The sequence below is a fragment of the Mustelus asterias genome, chromosome 24 (genome assembly GCF_964213995.1).
Source record: "Mustelus asterias chromosome 24, sMusAst1.hap1.1, whole genome shotgun sequence".
NCBI lineage: Eukaryota > Metazoa > Chordata > Chondrichthyes > Carcharhiniformes > Triakidae > Mustelus > Mustelus asterias.
The window spans coordinates 7786850-7808234 of NC_135824.1; the positions used below are offsets into that span (position 1 = coordinate 7786850).

General features: G+C 47.2%; 1 protein-coding gene across 1 annotated transcript in view; it reads right to left on the bottom strand.

Moving 5' to 3' along the window:
* Positions 1–21385, bottom strand: part of LOC144511183 (integrin alpha-11-like) — a 177837-nt gene that overhangs the window by 87768 nt on the left and 68684 nt on the right. The window contains exons 3-8 of the mRNA XM_078241244.1: positions 20010–20119; positions 18475–18566; positions 7085–7199; positions 6748–6875; positions 5038–5186; positions 804–954 (exon numbers count right to left, since the gene is read on the bottom strand). Of these exons, the coding sequence (XP_078097370.1) occupies positions 804–954; positions 5038–5186; positions 6748–6875; positions 7085–7199; positions 18475–18566; positions 20010–20119 (745 nt within the window). The remainder of the gene's footprint in view (positions 1–803; positions 955–5037; positions 5187–6747; positions 6876–7084; positions 7200–18474; positions 18567–20009; positions 20120–21385) is intronic.

The window sequence follows — 21385 nt, forward strand, 5'->3', positions numbered from 1 at the left end:
AGAATGGGATGATGGTTAAAGAATCTTAAAGCCACAGACTGAGGAGGTACCTGCCCCCAGATGCCCATTCCTCAGACCAGGTGGCAAGCGTCGGCTTGCTATTCGACTGTGGGGAGCATCATAGCAGAGCCTAATCTTAACTTTAGCTGAAATCTGCATGTAGTGCACTTTTCAATAGTATCCATGGAGAATCTTAGAACACTTTGCTACAAAAAGGCGCTATGTAAATGCAACTCGTTGCATTAGAAAACAAAACAGGAGCAGGGATCCTGGAGGATTTTCCCGGTCCTTAAACAAAAGGTAGTGAAGCAAAATACAGCGGCCCTACCGCTGTGCTGGGCAAGACGTCAACTTCTCAACTCAACCCAGGGTTGACCCTGAAAATTCCCCACTGACTTCATAGAATCCCTACAGTGGACAAGGGGCCATTCAGCCCATTGAGTCTGCACTGACTCTCGGACAGAGTCTCTTACCCAGGCCTTCTCCCCCACCCTATCCCCGTAGCCCCATACATGTCCCACGGCTAATCCATCTAACCTTTGGACACTAAGGGGCAATTTAGCATGGCCAATCCATCTAACTCGCACATCCTTGGACTGTGGGAGGAAACCGGAGCACCCGGAGGAAACCCACGCAGACACAGGGAGAAGGTGCAAACTCCACACAGACACCTAAGGCTGGAATTGAACCTGGTACCCTGGCGCTGTGAGGCAGCTGTGCTAACCACTGTGCCACTTGGTTGAATACTACATGATGCATCATTGGCTACTAAGAGTGGATCTGGCATTGTGCATGTTTCCTACCGCAATGGCGTATCTGGTGATGTTGTCTCGCTCGCTGTCCTCAATCACTTGCTTTAGATGTGGGCTGTCATGTGATTCACCATCAGTTATGACAATCATCACCTTCTTGGCTTCCTTTCTGGCACCTCTTCTAACACTGAATGCCTCGGAGCTGACAGGGATAAAGAGAACACTTTTTAAACTGGTTTTAGAAACATACAAAATAGAGCAGATGGAGGCCATTCAGCCCTTCAAGTTTGACTCTCCCATTCAGTATGATCATGGCTGCTCCTCTATCTCAACGCCATACTCCAGCACTCACCCCATACCAAGTCATCCTTCCAACAAGATATCAAACCAATACACTGACTGCTTGTCTCAGCATTCAAGGGGCAGAATTTTCCCATCCCACCCGCCACAGGAATTGTAACGGGCGGGACACAGACCTCGCAAAATTCCGTTGACCTCGGGCGGGGTTTCCTGGTCTTGGAACAAGAGTGGCCCGAAAATCCCATCCAGGTTCTCCTGTCACTGTTCAAAGAGGACCAGGGAGTTCTCTCAATGTCTTCATCCATGTCAGTAAGGGTTAGTTAACACTAAGCTTGTCTATTCCAATTGGCTGACCTCTCACCTTCCATTTTATATAATGTTGAGGCCATCCAGAGTTCTGCTGCCTGTGATCTAACTTGGCAGCAAGACCCAATTACCCATCATCCCTGTGTACATTGTCATGCCTGACAATGCCTCCATTTTAAAATTCTCATCCTTGTTTTCAAATCCCTCCATGGCCTCTCCTCTTCCAATCACTGGAATCTCCTCCAGCCTCACAGCCCTCTGGGATTTCTGCTCTCCTCTAATTCTGGCCTCCAAAGCTGCCGAAATTTTAATCGCTCCATCACTGGTGTTTGTGCCTTTGGCTGACTAGGCCCGAAGCTCTGGAATTCCCTCCATAAACCTATCCACCTCCCTACCTCTTTCTCCTTTTTGACACTCCTTATAACCTACGTCTTTGGTTAAGGTTTTGGCGATATCTCTCTCTGTGACTCGGTGTCAACGTTTGTTTGAAAACACTCCTATGATGTGCCTCACAACCCATTAAGTGGAAAAGTTGGACAGGCTAGGCTTGTATCTGCTGGAGTTTAGAAGAGTAAAGCAACTTGATCGAAACCTTTAAGATGCTGTGGTGGTCTTGATAGGTTGGATGTTTGAGGTTGAAGTTTATCTATTAGTGTCACAAGTAGGCTTACATTAACACTGCAATGAAGTTACTGTGAAAATCCCCTAGTTGCCACACTATGGCATCTGTTCGGGTACACTGAGGGAGAATTGAGCATGGCCAATGCACCTAACCAGCACGTCTTTTGGGCTGTGGGAGGAAACCCATGCAGACACAGGGAGAACGTGCAGACTCCGCACAGACAGTGACCCAAGTCAGGAATCGAACCCGGGTCCCAGGCGCTGTGAGGCAGCAGTGCTAACCACTGTGTTGGATGTGGGGAGGGTGTAACGACTTTAATCAGGCAATTGAAGTGGGCCTGCTGGAATATGAGCATCCTGATTAAGAGCCAAAATTATGGGTCAATCAGGGAGCCTCTTGCTTTGTATTTAACCAGGCGTGTCAGTTCCTCTGGCACTCCTAGTGTAGGCTGCTAACTGAGAGCACTCTGTATGCTGTTGTCAGACTTGTAAATAAAGGGATTTTGGTGAAGAGACTTCTGTCTCCGAGGACTTATTACAGAGGGTGTTTCCTTTTGTGGGAGAATCTAGAACCAGGGGAGGTCACTGTTTAAAAATAAGGGGTCGCTCCATCTCTGGTGGCCACGCCTTTGGCTGACTAAGCCCTAAGACCAAGAAGAGGGAAAGCTTTTTCTCTCAGAGGGCTCTGAGTGTCTGGAACTCTCTTCCTCAGAAGAAGATGGAAGCAGAGTCCTTGAATATTTTTAAGGCCGAGCTCGATAAATTCTTGATTAACACGGAGGTGAAAGGTTACTGGGGAGTAGGCAGAGATGTAGAGTTGAAGTTACAATCAGAAGAGTCATGATCTTATTGAACAGCAGAGCAGGCTCGAGGGGCCGAGTGGCCTACTCCTGCTCCTAATTCGTATGTTCGTATGGAATGTGTGTGGCCTTTGAATGCAGCTGTGAACAGAATTCATCATCCTTCCCTACTCTAGCTTATTTTTTTCCACGAAGCTTAACATTACAGAATCTGCCCTCTCTTTAATGTATTTTACAGATTTCTAAAATGCCGACCTGGCTGCCAGTTCCAAACTGATTTACACCACCGTCTCTCCAATGGGTTTTTCACCCTGGAATCAAGCACCTTGGCTGTCGTAGACAACAGCATAACAAGAATTGGACATCAGCCAAAAAACACAACATCAAACTGGCAATGACGGAACTGGTGAAAGTGCGATTACATGCAACAATATTATTCACATCTGAAGATATTATATGAACTGTGATCCAACAATAATGGGGCAACTGGAAAATGGGAGTCTCTGAACTTTCATTACAGGCACTGACAATGAGATCACCAAAAAATCTGCAAGATTAGCACTAGCGAAAATGCTTGCAGTGTGTTTGGGGTGACTTTGGAATCCTGTGGTCAGGATATGTGCAGTGCAGTTAACCCAAAACATCCACTGCTCCCCGCTGTGGAATTGCAAATGAAAGCAGAAAATCGGGCAGGTTTATTTCCCGTCTGAGCTTCCGGTTCCTTCACCGCCCAACACTCTGTTCATTTAGCGATGGACAGCTTTTATCATAAATTGAAAATCGCAGGGATCTTCTGAGGAAGCTTGGTCCCATCTCAGAGAATCCATGTGCAACTCCGAGAGTATTTCTCAGCTCTGCTGTATTAGGTTAGGTTGTGGAAGGGCAGTGGGCTGGGGGGATAGTTGGTGTCCTGCCCCTGATTGCTATCCAACAACCAGAAAGTTAATGCCAGATAGGAATACGACTGGATGCCACTATGACACTTTCCATGATAAGAAAAGAAAGATTTGCATTAATATAGCACCTTTTACAGCCTCAGAATGCCTCCTTTTTATTTACATGCAATGGAGTACTTAAGAAATTTAGTCGCTGGAGGAAACACAGCAGCCAATTTATGCACAGCATGCTCCCAAAAACCACAAAGATATAGGAGTTGTCCTCCCTATGGACAAGGGAGGCAGTGACACAGTGGCATCGTCACTAGGCTAGTAACTCAGAGAGCCAGGGCAAGAATCCCTGCACTACAATTGCCCCCGCACCCTCCCACCCCCACTCCCAACGCCCCTCGGAGTCCCCTTCCCTGCGACCACTGGGACTTATCTTTTTGAAAGTCCAGAGTACTGCATTACCACTTCTGGCCACTGCAGCGCTGTGCCTGCCCAGATTGAAGAATCATAAAGAGAATCCCAACAGTGTACAAGAGGCCATTCGGCCCATCGAGTCTGCCCCAACTCTCTGACAGAGTATCTTCCCAAGGCCCTCTCCCCCGGCCCTATCCTCTTATCCCTACACATCATTTGACACTAAGGGGCAGCACGGTGGCAAGAACTGCTGCCTCACAGCGCCAGGGACCCGGGTTCGATTCCCGGCTTGGGTCACTGTCTGTGCGGAGTCTGCACGTTCTCCCCGTGTCTGCGTGGGTTTCCTCCGGGTGCTCCGGTTTCCTCCCACAGTCCAAAAGACGTGCTGGTTAGGGTGCATTGGCCGTGCTAAATACTCCCTCAGCGTACCCGAACAGGCGCCGGAGTGTGGCGACTGGGGGATTTTCACAGTAACTTCATTGTAGCGTTAATGTAAGCCTACTCGTGACACTAATAAATAAAAGGGGCAATTGAGCATGGCCAATCTGCCTAACCTGCACATCTTTGGACTGTGAGAGGAAGCTGGAGCACCCGGAGGAAACCCACACAGACACGGGGAGAATGTGCAAACAGACAGTCACCCAAAGCCGGAATCAAATCCGGGACCTTGGTACTGTGAGGCAGCAATGCGAAACACTGTTGCACCGTGCCATCTGGTTGGCTGACAGCTCTCAATGTGGGACTTTTTGTTCCAAGAGCAGACGGAAATCCTGTCCACTGCCAATCAACGTACAAGTGAGTGTTAAGTGGCAGTGGGAGTTTGAGAGTTGGCGGCCGCAGGTTCTGCACCAGCTCTCAGGATGGTGAGCGTTGATCACTCTCCATCAGTAAAGTCCGCCCCCAGTGTCTTTCTCCGATTTGCACTGGAATTAGAATGGGGATTTGGGAAGCCATTACCGTGCGATCTCGATGCCATGCGCGGTGTTGGTCTCCGTCCCTCCTCGCTGTTGAATGTTTCTGGCAGCCTTGACAACGTCACTAACAGATTTGTAGTCCCTCAACTCAAACTCATGGATGGCAGTCTCCCCATACTGCACGATGCCCAGCTGCAAGAACAAAGACAGCAGGTATAAGAACAGGCTCAAAACACAGGGCACAGCAAGCAGGCATTGAGAAATCTCCTTGGAGTATTGAAGGTTAAAGGTCAAAGTTAAAGGTTATCCCTATATCACAAGGTTAAAGGTTATGCCTTCCCACCTGGTGAGACCCTCTCCAAGCTTTTCCAACTACTGATTGCCTGAATTCCCTCTCTCCCTCAGCAGCCAGCAGCCCGGTATCGATCTCACAAACAGACAACTTGTCAGGCCCAAACTGTGCATGTAAGCAAACAGATAGCTGCCTCATGGGAATTTGTTTCAAATCTTATTAAATCTATTTCCTTATTAACAACTTCCGCTTTTAATGGACCCTATCACAGAATCTCAGAATTTTTACAGCACAGAAGGAGGCCATTTGGCCTTTCATCTGTGCACCGGTTCTCCAAATTAACATTATGTCTTAGTGTCATTCGCCTGCCATTTCCCCGTACCCTAGAAAGAGGCCGTTCAGCCCATTCTGCTTGTGCTGGCTCTTTGAGAACGTTATCCAATTCGTCCCACTCCCTACCTCTTTCTCCCTAACCTTGCAGAACTTTTCCTTCAAGAATTTATCCAATTCCCTTTCGAAAATTATTACTGAATCTGCTTCCACCATCCTTACAGGTAGAGCATTCCAGATCACAATTCACTGCTTAAAAATATTTACCTCACGTTGCCTCAAATCTGCCTCCCTCTGGTTACTGCCCCTCTGCCCCCAGAAACAGTTTCTTTCTGTTTAGTCTATAAAAGCTCATCTTCGTTTAAAACTCCTTTATTTCATGGGTGGCATGGTGGCCCAGTGGTTAACACTGTTGCCTCACGGTGCCAGGGACCCGGGTTCGATTCCCGGCTTGGGTCATTGTCTGTGCGGAGTTTGTACATTCTCCCCGTGTCTGCGTGGGTTTCCTCCGGTTTCTTCCCACAGTCCAAAAGATGTGCTGGTTAGGTGCATTGGCCGTGCTAAATTCGCCTTCAATGTACCTGAACAGGTGCTCAAGTGTGGCGACGAGGGGATTTTCACAGTAACTTCATTGCAGTGTTAATGTAAGCCTACTTGTGACAGTAATAAATAAACTTATAGAGGGATGACCTTTAACCTTCTCTACTCCAAGCCAGCATAATCAAGGACCCCAAGCACCCTGGGCATACTCTCTTCCACCTTCTTCCGTTGGGAAAAAGATACAGAAGTCTGAGATCACGTACCAACCGACTCAAGAACAGTCCTGTTGCCATTTTGAATGGACCTACCTTGCATTAAGTTGATCTTTCTCTACACCCTCGCTATGACTGTAACACTACATTCTGCACTCTTTCCTTTCCTTCTCTATGAACAGTATGCTTTGTCTGTATAGCGTGCAAGAAACAATACCTTTCACTGTATGTTAATACGTGTGACGATAATAAATCAAATCAAAAAAAGATTTCTCAATGCCTGCTTGCTGTTCACTGTAACAAGTGATAATTCCCATTGTATTGAGGAGTCAGACTCCACGCTGGATTTATACAATGAGCAGGAAAACCTCGCGCTCACCCGTATCTGTCCCGGTCCAATGTAAAATTTCTTCAGAATGTTTATAAGAAAGTTCTGGACTTCGTACCAGGGGTAAATACTGTTGGAGCCATCTAAAACAATCACAATGTCCATGTACGTCTCACAACCTATGGAGAGAAGCAGGTCAGAGTCAATGTCAATGCCTCGTGTGTTGGTTAATCAGATGCCTGGCCAATAGGCATGCTGCTTCAAGCTGAGCGCCTATGTGTTATTCCCTCTGAGTGAAAGCGGGTTATGCGACGCAGGAGGGAAGCTGTGTTTCTTTAACTATTTAAGCACACATGCAAGTTGAGAGCAGAAGGGATTCTTGTCATACGTTGGATGGCTGGTGCAAAAGCCCGGGCACTTTTGAAATTGGAGCTGATTTTGCAGCAGATTCCGGTGCTGTAGTAGGAGCTTCCACACTCGTGGGCCCAGAGCGGCCCGCAGGTCTGTGGAGAAAGCAAGAAACAAGGCGAAAAATGAGAAATTTGGATCCTTTTTCAAGATGTTTCATTCCTGTTAACCTCTACACGACTGCTATCATCATCATTGATTTTACAATTTTCTGCAAGAGTTATTGATCATAAACCAAGTGTCACAGTCACCTCTCGAACTCTGACCTCTTGACCATCCCTTACTTTAATTGCTCCACCTTTGGACGGGCGGCACAGTGGCACAGTGATTAGCACTGCTGCCTCACAGCGCCAGGGGCCCGCGTTCAATTCCAGCCTCGGGCCACTGTCTGTGTGAAGTCTGCACGTTCTCCCCGTGTCTGTGTGGGTTTCCTCCCACAGTTCAAAAGATGTGCTGGTTAGGGTGCATTGGCCGTGCTAAATTCTCCCTCAGTTACTCCAACAGGCGCCTGAGTGTGGCGACGAGGGGATTTTTCACAGTAACTTCATTGCAGTGTTAATGTGAGCCTGCTTGTGACTCTAAAAAATAAAACTTTCGGAGGTCTCATTGTAAAGATTCCTCCTGTTGAAAGCTGGTCATGTTCTCTGAGTATCAGTTTCTGTATTTGTTTAGGCAATAACTAAAAGAAATATAACTGAATGTTACTCCAGAATGAAATCACAGCCTCCTGCTGCTTAACCGCCATTCCTTCACTGGGCTTGTGATTGAATCATGGTCCGAACAAAGTAACTGACTTTAGGGAGAGGGTTGTTGCCGGACAGGCTCTGAGGTACTGAACAGCCAGAGTGACCCAGGTTAAAACGAGGAGTGGGGTCAGATACACAAGGGCATGGTTCCAAACAGCTCGAATGAGCTATTTTACACGTTGGGTCAAAGCCAAAGGGAAGTCCTCAGCCTCGTGTAACCCTGCAGATTAAAAAGGAGGCCGAGAAACTTGCGCTCAGTGACGGCCTCACGAGAGAGAGATTGCAATCTCTAGCTCTTCCTCCTGGGGATCGCAATCTCCTGCATGTGTCCCAGTGTTTCTCTCCTTTTCTTTCTCTCTCAAGAGCCAGAGAAAATAAAGGAAGGCCTTGGATTGGATCAGTCCCAGAATTCATAGTAAGATCAGCCCTCCATTGAAAGGCAAGGCCTTAAAGCCTCACAACATTGTAGACACTCACAGCGATATTGGAATGTGTTTGGTATTTGTTTTCTGTTGCTCCTGTGAGCAGCTCTGTTTATTTTCATAGCTTCATGGAATCCCTACAGTGCAGAAGGAGGCCATTTGGCCCATCGAGTCTGTCAGCCATTTTGAACTCATTATTTGGTTATTGGATTAGTGATGTCCAAATCTTACCAATTTTATGGTCTTTCTGGTGACGCAGAGTGACCTCCACCATGGGTCAAATCAAAAAAGCTTGAACTCAACTTATACTACTTCAACAACAACCGCAACAATTTGCATTTACGTAGCACCTTTATGGAGTAAAGGCATTTCATGGAAGTGTTAACAAACGGAATTTCACACAGACAGAAGAACAAAAGCCAAAGAGGGAGGTTTTAAGGAGCATTTTAAATGAAAAAGGGGAGGTTTAGAGGGAATTCCAGAGCTTAGAATCCTGACAGTTAAAGGCACGGCTGCCAATCATAGAATCCCTAGAGTGCAGAAGAGGCCATTCAGCCCTGCAAGTCTGCATCAACTCTCTGACAGAGTATTTTACCCAGGCCCCCTCCCCTGCCCTATCCCTATAACTCCACACATTTACCATGGCTAATCCATCTAAACTACACATCTTGGGACACTAAGCGGCAATTTAGCGTGGCCAATCCACCTAACCTGTACATCTTTGGACTGTGGGAGGAAACCAGAGCACCCGGAGGACACAGGGACACAGAACTAACCTCTAAGCTTTGGGGTGATACAGTGGTACAGTGGTTAGCATTGCTGCCTCACGGCGCCCGGGACCCAGGGTCGATTCCCTGCTTGAGTCACTGTCTGTGCGGAGTCTGCATGGGCTTTTGGGTGCTTCGGTTTCCTCCCACAGTCTGAAAAACGTGCTGGTTAGGTGCATTGGCCGTGCTAAATTCTCCCTCAGTGCACCCGAACAGGCACTGGAGTGTGGCGACTAGGGGAATTTCACAGTAACTTCATTGCAGTGTTAATGTAAGCCTACTTGTGACACTAATAAATAAATTTTCAATTTTATTGTCTACGCAGCAAGATCACGCACAAAGCACGAGGATTAATGTTTTTAGGTGTTGGTTGCACACTTGCTTCCAGTTTGTCGGTTCAAGTGCCACTCTAGAGACTTGAGTCCAAAACTTTAGGCTGAAAGTCCTGGTGCAGTGCTGAGGGCGTGTGGCATGGTTGGAAATGCCATTTTTTGGATGAGATGTTAAACTTGCTCTCTGGATGAATGTCAAAAATCCCACAGCACTGTACAGAAGAAATCCTAGCCAATATTTATCTGTCAATCAACATCAAGAGATCAAACTATCCGGCCATTATCACCTTGTTGTCTGTGGGATCTTGCTGTGTGTTGTGTTTCCCAAATTCAAAAAAAGTCCCTCATTAGCTATAAAGCTCCTTTTGGTTACGAGAGGTGCTATATAAATGCAAGTTGCTTTTCTTTTTGTTTCAATTTTTGTTCAGTAGATGAATTGTATTGTCAGGTTGGAAGGAGTTTGAAGAAGTTATTAAACTGAGCTGTAAAATTAGAGTTATAGAATCATAGCACACAGGTAGCCATTCTGCCCACTGTACCTGTGCCAGCTCTTTGAAAGAGCTGTCCAATTCCACACACTCCCCCTGCTCTCTCCCCAAATCCTCACCAATATTTGTTTGTCAACTATATATCCAATTCTCTTTTCAAAGTTAGGACTGAATCTGCTCTCTGCACCTTTTCAGACAGCATATTCGAGATCACGCCAACCTTGCTGTGTAAAAACAAAATTCTCCTCATTTGCTGCCTGCTTCTTTTAATAATTTTCTTAAATCTGTTGTTCTCTGGTTACTGACAGTCCTGCCAGGAAAACAATTTCTCCCAGTTCAGTTCCATCTAAACTCTTCACAATTTTAAACACCGCTATTAAATCTCCTCTCAACTTTCTCTGCCATGTTATGGGGTGGCACGGTGGCACGGTGGTTAGCACTGCTGCCTCACAGCGCCAGGGACCCGGGTTTAATTCCAGCCTCGGGTCACTGTCTGTGTGGAGTTTGCACGTTCTCCCCGTGTCTGCGTGGGTTTCCTCCATGTGCTCCAGTTTCCTCCCACACTCCAAAGATGTGCAGGTTAGGTTGATTGGCCATGCTAAATTGCCCCTTGATGTCAGGGGGGATTAGCAGGGTAAATGTGTGTGGGGTTACGGGAATCTGGGTGGGATTGTGGTCAGTGCAGACTTGATGGGCTGAATGGCCTCCTTCTGTATTGTAGGGATTCTATGATAAGGAACAATCCTGGTTCACACACACACACAGAGCTGAAGGACCCAGGGGTTAACAACAGCATCAGAGGATGTTGGTTCAGTTGCCTTCTTCAGTCAGATTCAGGAACTCTGGCAGTGAAGACAAATATTCATCAACAAAATAACACTAGAAGTGGATGGAAAGAAAAGGCGGGCAAAAATAAATTCTGAACACTTGTCTATGGCTTTGTTATGAAGGCAGCACCCGCGGTGGCATTGAGCACACTGTCCTAGCAATGGCCCAGGTTCAATGTCTCGTCACTGATTCTATGTTTCTATGTTTCTATTAGTTGGTGTTAGAGCCAAGGCTACAGTTCCAGCTGTTACGTGCAGTCTCAATCTCCCTTGGGTCAGAGGGAGGAAATTTGAGGCAGGATTGTTTAGCCCCGAATTATTTTCCCACTGATTCCTGCCAGCGTTCCCATGGGGATGAAGGCTGGGTTGTGATATCCTCGAACATTCCCTCTCAAGACTTACATAGGAAGGACGGTCACATGGACACAGTGTCAGAGTCCTGCTGGAACTGAGCAGAAGGAGGAATTCTCAAAGAGAAGGAGGAATTCTTGGAGGGAATCTTGTTGGCGAGACTGCTTTGTTAAAAGGAGATCACCTTGTGAATAAACGAATGATTGTAAAGCAAGTGACCTCATTAGTCATCGTGTTTAAATAATGTTTCTTCATTTAAAGTTTATTTATTAGTCACAAGTAAGGCTAACATTAACACTGCAATGAAGTTACTGTGAAATTCCCCTAGCCGCCACAGTCCGGGTCAATGCACCTAACCAGCACATCCTTCAGAATGTGGGAGGAAACCAGAGCACCCGGAGGAAACCCACGCAGACACTGGGAGAACCTGCAGACTCCACACAGACAGTGACCCAAGCTGGGAATTGAACCCAAGTCCTTGGCGCTGTGATGGAGCAGTGCTAACCACTGTGCCACCGTGCTGCCCTGTTTTAAACTTGGCCATTCAAAAGGTACAATATGGAAGCACTTACTTCTCAATAACTCTGTATCACATTGCTAAAACCTCTCAAAAGCCCATCATTCACTGAGATAGATTTGCACGATGGTGTAACGCATTTTAATAATGAGTCGGCAACATGTTTATGTCCCTCTTGACGAATTCAATGGGAATTGTGTTCAGAGACTCTGCTGATTCACAATCACCCATTGCATAGCCTTGTACTAAGATCTACCCCAGGGGGCTCTGAATGTAATCATCGTGGATCAGTTAGCAAAGACTTTCTGACGAAAAATCATCGACCTGAAACATGGGGGGAGTTCTCCTGCATTTCACACCGGTGGGATTCTCAGGTCCCGCCGGCAGTGCACCCCCAACCGAGGGTTTCCTGGCGGAATGGGGTGACACCAATGGGAAATCCCATTGACAGCGGCGGGACCAGAGAAACCTGCCGCCAGCGAACAGCGCACCGCCTCCCTCTGCTGAGAAACACATGGCTGGGAGGCTGGAAAATTCTCCCCATTGACAATGTTCCTCTCTCCGCTGATGTCGCCCAACCTGCTGACTACTTAAAGCATTTTTTGTCCCAATTGTGGACAAAAAGGCCATTTGCACCAGTAAATCCCACAAACACCAACAAACGGGTGACCGGTTAAATTTTATTTTGCAGAGTTGTTGATTGAAAGTTCAGTGTTAGCTCATCGGAAGAATTCCTCCTTGAGTAACGCATTGGGATTCTCCACATTCACCCAGGCAGGACTTTGGTTTAATATCCCGCTGACACGGCAACTTCAACTGGCAAATGGAGGATAATGTTGGCAAATGTGAAATTGTCCATTTTTGCAGGAAGAATAAAAACAATGCTTATTATCTAAATGGTGAGAGGTTGCAGAACTCTGAGGTGCAGAGAGATCTGGGTGTCCTGGTGCATGAATCACAAAAGGCTAATATACAGTAACCATAAGACCATAAGACATAGGAGCAGAATTAGGCCACAGCCCATTGAGTCTGCCCCGCCATTCAATCATGGTTGATATTTTTCTCATCCCCATTCTCCTGCCTTTTCCCCATAACCCCTCATCCCCTTATTAATCAAGAACCTATCTATCCCTGTCTTAAAGACACTCAATCACCTGGACTCCACAGCCTTCTGCGGTGAAGAGTTCTACAGATTCACCACTCCCTGGCTAATTAGGAAAGAATGAAGGTTATCATTTATTGTGAGGAGAATTGAATACAAACGTAGGGAGGTTGTTCTTCAGTTGTACAGAGCATTGGTGAGACTACATCTGGAGCATTGTGCACAGTATTGGTCTCCTTATTGAAAGAAATATATAAATGCAGAAGAAACAGTTCAGAGAAGGGGCGTCACAGTGGTTAGCACTGCTGCCTCACAGCGCCAGGGACCAGGGTTCAATTCCGGCCTTGGGTCACTGTCTGTGTGGAGTCTGCACGTTTTCCCCGTGTCTGCATGGGTTTCCTCCCACACTCCAAACGTGTGTGGGTTAGGTTGATTGACCATGGCAAATTAACCCTCGTGTCAGGGGGATTAGCAGGGTAAATATGTGGGGTTATGGGAATAGGGCCTGGGTGGGATTGTGGTCGGGTGCAGACTCGATGGGCCGATGCAGACTGTAGGGATTCTATGAAGGTTTACCAGATTAATATCAGGAATGGGGGGTTGTCTTATGAGGAAAGGTTAGTGAAGCTCGGCTTGTGTCCACTAGAGTAAGAGACAAATTGATTGACAACTTTGAGATCCTGAGGGGTATTGACAGAGTGGATGTGGAGATGATGCTTCCTGCTGTTGGAGAATCTAGAACTAGGGAGTCAATAAGATGTCGCTCATCTAAGACATCTAGGAGAGTTTTTCTCTGAGGGTTGTGTTTCTCTGGAACTCTCTTCCTCAAAAGACAGTGGAAGCAGAGTCTTTGAATATTTTTAAGGTCGAGCTGGACAGATTCTCGATTAGCAAGGGGGTGAAAGGTTATTGTGGGTGGGCAGGAATGCGGAATTGTGGTTACAGTCAGATCAGCCATGATCTTATTGAATGGTGGAACAGGCCCGAGGGGCCAAGTGACCTACTCCTGCTCCGATTTTGTATGTTGGTAACTTGGATATTGGCCAGGGTTAGTTTCAGAGTCAAGCTATGATGCCCCACTGTCAAATACAGCAGCCCGCCCTTCCCCCTCATCAGTAACCCAAATGATCCTAGAACTGGTTGGTCCTTACACCCATTCCCATGACCTGATCCCAGTGCTGCTGGCTCTCTGAGTGATTCATCAGTCACTTTCCCTCTGCTTTACCCCGTTACTTAATTAGATTAATTCTGGGACATGTCGAGAGGGCTAGAATACAAAGCACGGATGTACTTCTGAGGCTGTATAAGGCTCTGGTCAGACCCCATTTGGAATATTGTGAGCAGTTTTGGGCCCCATAGCTAAGGAAGAATGTGCTGGCCTTGGAAAGGGTCCAGAGGAGGCTCACAAGAATGATCCCTGGAATGAAGAACTTGTTGTATGAGGAATGGTTGAGAACTCTGAGTCTGCACTCGTTGGAGTTTAGAAGGATGAGGGGGGGATCTTATTGAAACTTACAGGATACTGCGAGGCCTGGATAGAGTGGACGCGGAGAGGATGTTTCCACTAGTAGGAAAAACTAGAACCAGAGGGCACAACCTCAGGCTAAAGGGACGATCCTTTAAAACAGAAATGAGGAGGAATTTCTTCAGCCAGAGAGTGGTGAATCTGTGGAACTGTTTGCCGCAGAAGGCTGTGGAGGCCAGGTCATTGAGTGTCTTTAAGACACAGATAGATAGGTTCTTGATTGATAAGGGGATCAGGGGGAAAGGCAGGAGAAAGGGGATGAGAAAAATATCAGCCATGATTGAATAGCAGAGCAGACTCGATGGGCCGAGTGGCCTAATTCTGCTCCTATGTCTTATGGTCTTATGGACATTGATTTGACGCGAAAAGCAGCACTGCTCGACACGAGCCAGCCTTTTGAGCAGCTGGATAGTTTGCATAGACAGATGTGTCTCATAATGAGAATGCTCATTATACCCTGGATTTCCCATAGCAATAAAATGAATGGATGGGAAATTGTGTGGGTTGTGATTGGGCGTGCTGACCTTTAGGCTCTAAACCCCAAACCGCCGCTATTGCAGGAAGCCCGATGAAGGAAATGCTGAATCATAGTTTACCCCGAAGTGTAATTATCATGGAACAAAGAGCATTAATGAACGTCACAGCAGCAGGTTAACTTGGATCTTAAAAGCTTCATGGTTGGAAACTGTCCCTCTTCCTTCATATGGTAGCAGCAAAATAAAGTGAATCAACATCTACATCAGATATGTGGGCGAAAGATTTCAGTGTAAGTGCAGACTCAGAGTTCTCAACCATTCCTCATACGACAAGCTCTTCATTCCAGGGATCATTCTTGTGAACCTCCTCTGGACCCTTTCCAAGGCCAGCCCATTCTTCCTCATAGAATCATAGAATCCTACAGTGCAGAAAGAGGCCATTCGGCCCATTCAGTGCAAGGATTACTTGTAGACTACGAGTGAGTTATCTCGGAGAGCAGGATATTGTGGAGTTCCTTCAGAATAACAGGTGTGCTCAGTCAGAGCATCAAGGTGTAGTAACAAGTCATTGGGCATCAGGCAGTGCCAAGACGGTGAGGCCTAGGGGGCGGGGCCTAGGGGGCGATCCGTGGTGGGTGGGGGATCCCGCTGCCAGTCTGCATTGGGATCGGTCGGGGTTGGAGGGAGACCAGTGATTGGCCTGGGGGGGTGTGCCGTGGGGGGAGGGGGTGTACTGCAGGGAGGGGATGGGAGGAATTGTCACTGTTGGGGCGAGGGGGGCTGGAGATTGGGGTGCTCCTGGACAGGGGGGATGTCGGGGCTGGCCCGGGAATCCTCGTGGGGACCATGCTGGCCAGCAAACAGATCGGGGCCACTGCGCATGCACGGAAGCCCGGAACTGTCAGACTCCGGCGTGAATAGGCACTGCCCCCCCGAGCTTTTAATTATATTCACGATTGTGACCTCTGCATTGCACAGAGCGTGGGAGATTCGAGTGTGAAGCTGCACTGAAAAAACTGGCGTGATTTGCACCAGTTTTCCCATGAATTCGAACACTTTGAATGGACCTACCTTGCGTTAAGTTGATCTTTCTCTACACCCTAGCTTTGACTGTAACACTACATTCTGCACTCTCTCGTTTCCTTCTCTATGAATGGTATGCTTTGTCTGTATAGCGCACAAGAAACAATACTTTTCACTGCATGTTAATACATGTGACAATAATAAATCAAATCAAATCAACTTTGAACTTTTTTGGGAGAATGCCGGCCCTGCTTCAGGGAGTGATTACTTTAACTTCCCTCTGGATGGATCACATTTTGTTGATTATCAGAGTCTCACTAAAGAAGGAAGTCATCCATATTTTCATTTGGTGTTCCAGTGCTTTTAGGAATTCTGGGCAAATATTCTTGGATCTGCAGCTTTTCCTGATTCAGTTGTCGATGAAGATGTTTAATTTATTCAGGATTAAACGATCAGAAATAGATGACAACTTTGATGCTGCCAACACTGGCATCGACCCGGCAATGTGGAACATTGCCCAGGTATGTCCTGCACACAAACAGCGGGACAAATCCAACCCGGACAATTGCTGCCCCATCAGTCTACTCTCGATCATCAGTAAAGTGATGGAAGGGGTCATCGACAGTGCTATCAAGCAGCACCTGCTCAGCAATAACCTGCTCAGTGACGCCCAGTTTGGGTTTCGCCAGGGTCACTCAGCTCCTGACCTCATTACAGCCTTGCTTCAAACATGGAAAAAAGGACTGAACTCCAGAGGTGAGGTGGGAGCAACAGCCCTAGACATCAAGGCAGCATTTGACCGAGTGTGGCATCAAGGAGCCCCAGCAAAACTGGAATCAATGGGAATTGGGGGAAAACTCTCCCCTGGTTGGAGTCATAACTGGCACAAAGGAAGATGGTTGTGGTTGATGGAGGTCAATCATCTCAGCCCCAGGACATCACGGGGTGGCACGGTAGCACAGTGGTTAGCACTGCTGCTTCACACCTCCAGGGTCCTGGGTTCGATTCCCGGCTCGGGTCACTGTCTGTGTGGAGTTTGCACATTCTCCTCGTGTCTGCGTGGGTTTCCTCCGGGTGCTCCGGTTTCCTCCCACAGTCCAAAGATGTGCGGGTTAGGTTGATTGGCCAGGTTAAAAATTGCCCCTTAGAGTCCTGAGATGCGGAGGTTAGTGGGATTAGCGGGTAAATATGTGGGGGCCTGGGTGGGATTGTGGTCGGTGCAGACTCGATGGGCCGAATGGCCTCCTTCTGCACTGTAGGGTTTCTATGATTTCTATGATCACTGCAGGAGTTCCTCAAGGTAGTGTCTTAGGTCCAGTGATCTTCAGCTGCTTCACCAATGACCTTCCTTCCATCATAAAGTCAGAAGTAGGGATGTTCACTGATGATTACACAATGTTCAGTGTTATTCATGACTCTCAGATACCGAAGCAGACCATGTCCAAATGCTGCAAGACATGGACAATATCCAGGCTTGGGCTGATAAGTGGCAGTAACATTCGCTCCACACAAGTGCCAGGCAATGACCATCTCCAATAAGAAAGAATCTAACCATCATCCCTTGACATTCAATGGCAATACCATCACTGAATCCCCCACTGTCAACACCCTGGGGGTTATCATTAACCAGAAATTGAACTGGACTAGCCATATAAATACTGTGGCTACAAGAGTACATCCGAGGCTTGTAATTCTGTGATGAATAACTCACCTCCTAACCCCCCCACAAAGCAGGGCCACAAACTACAAGGTACAGGGCAGGAGTGTGATGGAATACTGTCCAGGATGACAGTAGCCCCAACAACAGTCAAGAAGCTTGACACCATCCAGGAAAAAGCATCCACTTGATTAGCGCCCATCCACAAAACTCTCTCCACCACTGACGCTCAGTGGCAGCAGTGTGTACCATCTACAAGGTGCACTGCAGCAACTCACCAAGGCTCCTTTGGAAGCACCTTCCAAACCTATGACCATTTCCATCTAGAAGGACAAGGGCAGCAGACACATGGGAACACCACCACCTGGAAGTTCCCTCCAAGCCACTCACCATCCCTACTCGGAAATATATCACTGTCCCTTCACTGTTGTTGGGTCAAAGTCTGGAACTCCCTCCCTAACAGCACTGTGGGTGTAACTATAGACTGCAGCGATTCAAGAAGGCAGCTTATCACCACCTTCTCAAGGGAAACTAAGGATGGCTAATAAATGCTGGCCAGCCAGCGACGCCCAAGTCCCACGAATGAATAATTTTAAAAAATCAACATTGCTGAAACCGGATTAACTGGTCATAGAATCCCTACAGTGCAGAAAGAGGCCTTTTGGCCCATCGAGTCTGCACCAAGTCTCCGAAAGAACATCCCACCCAGACCTTCCCCTGTGCTTATCCCCATAGCCCTGCACATTTCCCTTGGCTAATCCACCTAACCCACACTTCTTTGGACACTAAGGGGGCAATTTAGCATGGCCAATCAATCTTTGGAGTGTGGGAGGAAACCGGAGCACCCAGAGGAAACCCACGCAGACACAGGGAGAATGTGCAGACCCCATACAAGCAGTGACCCAAGGCTGGAATCGAACCCGGGTCCCTGGTGTTGTGAGGCAGCAGTGCTAACCACTGTGCTGCCCAAGTTTGTGGGACCTTGCTGTGTGAAAGTTGGTTGCTGTGCTAACAACGGCGACTAGACCTCAAAAAGATGTGTTGGGATATTTTGAGCATTTGGACAGTGCGACGAAAGAGGAAGTATCTTTCTTCCAGAGAACAGCATTTAAATTAAAAACAACCACCATTGCTTACCACGAAGGTGTGATCCTCAGCGTTACTGGTTAAGGTCATTCCAAGCCGCATGTTATCTTTATGGTCCGAGACATAAGGGAGTGATACTCTTCCTTGTGTGAATGAATTAACAATAGATTAGATCAATCTGAAAGCAGCAATGTGGTTTGTTTTAAATTGATCGCTTCCCCTGTACTTTTTAAAATTCCAATATTCTCCACCGACAAACTTTGTCAAATAACAATAATGACATGAATGTTAATTTAAATATAAATACCAGTCTAATTGTTTTTGAACCGAATGATTATAACCTTCTTAAACAATTTTTATTTTGTATTATTGGGCTGTTTTATCTGCGGGAAATGGGGTAAATCTAGAATCATAGAATTCTATGGTGCAGAAGGAGGCCATTCAGCCCATCGAGTCTGCACAGCCCACAATCCCACCCAGGCCCTATCCCCATAATCCCATGCCTTTACCCTAGCTAGTCCCCCCTGACACTAAGGGGCAATTTAGCACGGCCAATCCACCTAACCCGCACATCTTTGGACTGTGGGAGGAAACCGGAGCACCCGGAGGAAACCCACGCAGACACGGGGAGAATGTGCAAACTCCACACAGACAGTGACCCAAGCTGGAAATCGAACCCGGGTCCCTGGTGCTGTGAGACAGCAGTGCTAACCACTGTGCCAACGTGCCGCCTGAATATATATTTTGTTCAACTAATGTATTTACTTTTTCTGGACAAAACATCTCATGTTAACAGTAACACATCCAAGTGACCATTTGTCATTGTTTAAATAGCACTGCTGACTGACTGTAATGGTCTCAGTAAGTACACTTATTGGCAGTGGGTGATGAAGATCCCAGATTTCTGCCCACATTTGCCTAATGTAGTCTTGGGCCACAAAGTCCATCTTAATGGCCGGGACAAGGAACGATATCCAGGATCATTCGGTGATTTCATACCCCACAAGGTGGCACATTTTCTGTTGATTCCATTAGGGGTAGACCTGCCACATCACTGGAGCTACATGGGTGAGAGTGAACCATTTTGTTTCTTCATTCTTTCATGGGATATGGGCTTCACTGGCTGGGCCAGAATTTATTGCCCAACTGCCTAGCTGCCCGAGGGCAGTTGAGAGTCAACCACATTGCTGTAGATCACATGTAGGCCAGACCAGGTAAGGGCGGCAGATCTCCTTCCCTAAAGGGCATTAGTGAACCAGATGGGGTTTTTTTTAAACAACAATCGACAATGGTTTCATGGTCATCATTAGACTTTTAATTCCAGATTTTATGATTAAATCCAAATTTCACCATCTGCCAAGGTGGGATTGGAATCCAGGTCCCCAGAGCATTACGCTGGGTCTTTGGATTACTAGATCAGGGACACTGTCACTGTGCCACTGCCTCCCCCATTTCCCGTGCGTGGCCCAGCGATCTAGAATTGAAACTGTGCAGAGTTACTGGATCATTCGTTTGGAAGGGGGATTTTTTTCCCCCCAACACAATTGGACACTTTGTAATCGGTGACTCAGTGGATAATACAATACCGAGGTTAAGCTTCCCACATCCGTAGCTAGTCTGGTTTCTCACTGGGCACCGGTACACATCTCCAGTCCTTTTCTTTCCAACACCAGCCCATGGCGCGCCAACTAGAAGCCTGGCACAGAGCAGGAAAAACAAAAAAAGACACATCTGGAATTGTGCAAAAAAGTTACATAGAATTATAAAGAATTTACTTTGTAGAAACAGATGATTTGGCTCAACTGGTCCATATCCTTCCACATAAACCTTCTTCCAATCCTATTTAGCTTCCCATAGAATCCCTATAGTGCAGAAGGAAGCCATACGGCCCATCAAGTCTGCACCAACTCCCTGAAAGAGCATCTTACCCAGGCCCAATGCCCCCGTGCATTTAGCATGGCCATTCCATCTAACCTGCACATCTTTGCACTATGGGAGGAAACAGGAGCACCCGGAGGAAACCTACGCAGACATGGGGAGAATGTGCACAAACAGACATCCAAGGCCGGAATTGAACCCGGGTCCGTGGCGTTGTGAGGCACCAGTGCTAACCACTGTGCCACCCTTAAATCCCATCATATATGTCCCTGAAACTTGCCTCACAAAGTCCTTGCGATATAATGAATTCCACATTCCAACCACTCCTGGATAAAGATGTTTATCCTGAATGCCCTAGTAGAACATGCAGGGGTGGGGGGAGGGGGGTGGGGGAGAGGGGGGTGGAAAACGCATGGTGGCAAGGCCTGGAATTTTGGGGTTTAGGCGGGGGGAGGGGGAGGGTGCGGGGTTGGTGGGTGTCGGGCAGAACAATGAAGGACGAGGTGAGGAAATATAAACAAAATAGTGTCATTTTGAAGAGTCTCAGGAATAGAGAGACCTGCGGGTGAACACAAACAGTCTTCAGAAGGTGGCTGGGAAGTTAAGCAGGCTGTTGAAGAGCTTACAGAATTCTGGCTTTTAATAATAGAAGCAGAGACTGCAAAAACAAGAAATCTATGCTGAACTTTTATAAACAGTGGTCAGGTTTCAGCCGGGGAAATGCGGTTAACTCTGGACTCCACACTTTAGCCAGGATGTCCCGGCCTTGGAGAGGATGCAGAGGAGGTTTAGTAGAATGCTATAGGAATGAGAGGCCGCAGTTATATGGGAATGGAAGCAACCGATTGCTGTCCTTAAAAAAAGAGTATAATCTATGTTCCAACCAATATGCCCTACCTCACATTCAGACTCAACTATTGCGATGATTAGATTAATTTGGCATCATGTTTGGCACAACATCATGGGCGAAGAGCCTGTTCCTGTGCTGAACTGTTCCATGATCCATGATCCATGACATCCATGATCCTATGTTCTATGTTCTTTGTACTGCCCATTTTGTAGCTCACGTGGTCGGTACCTGTCC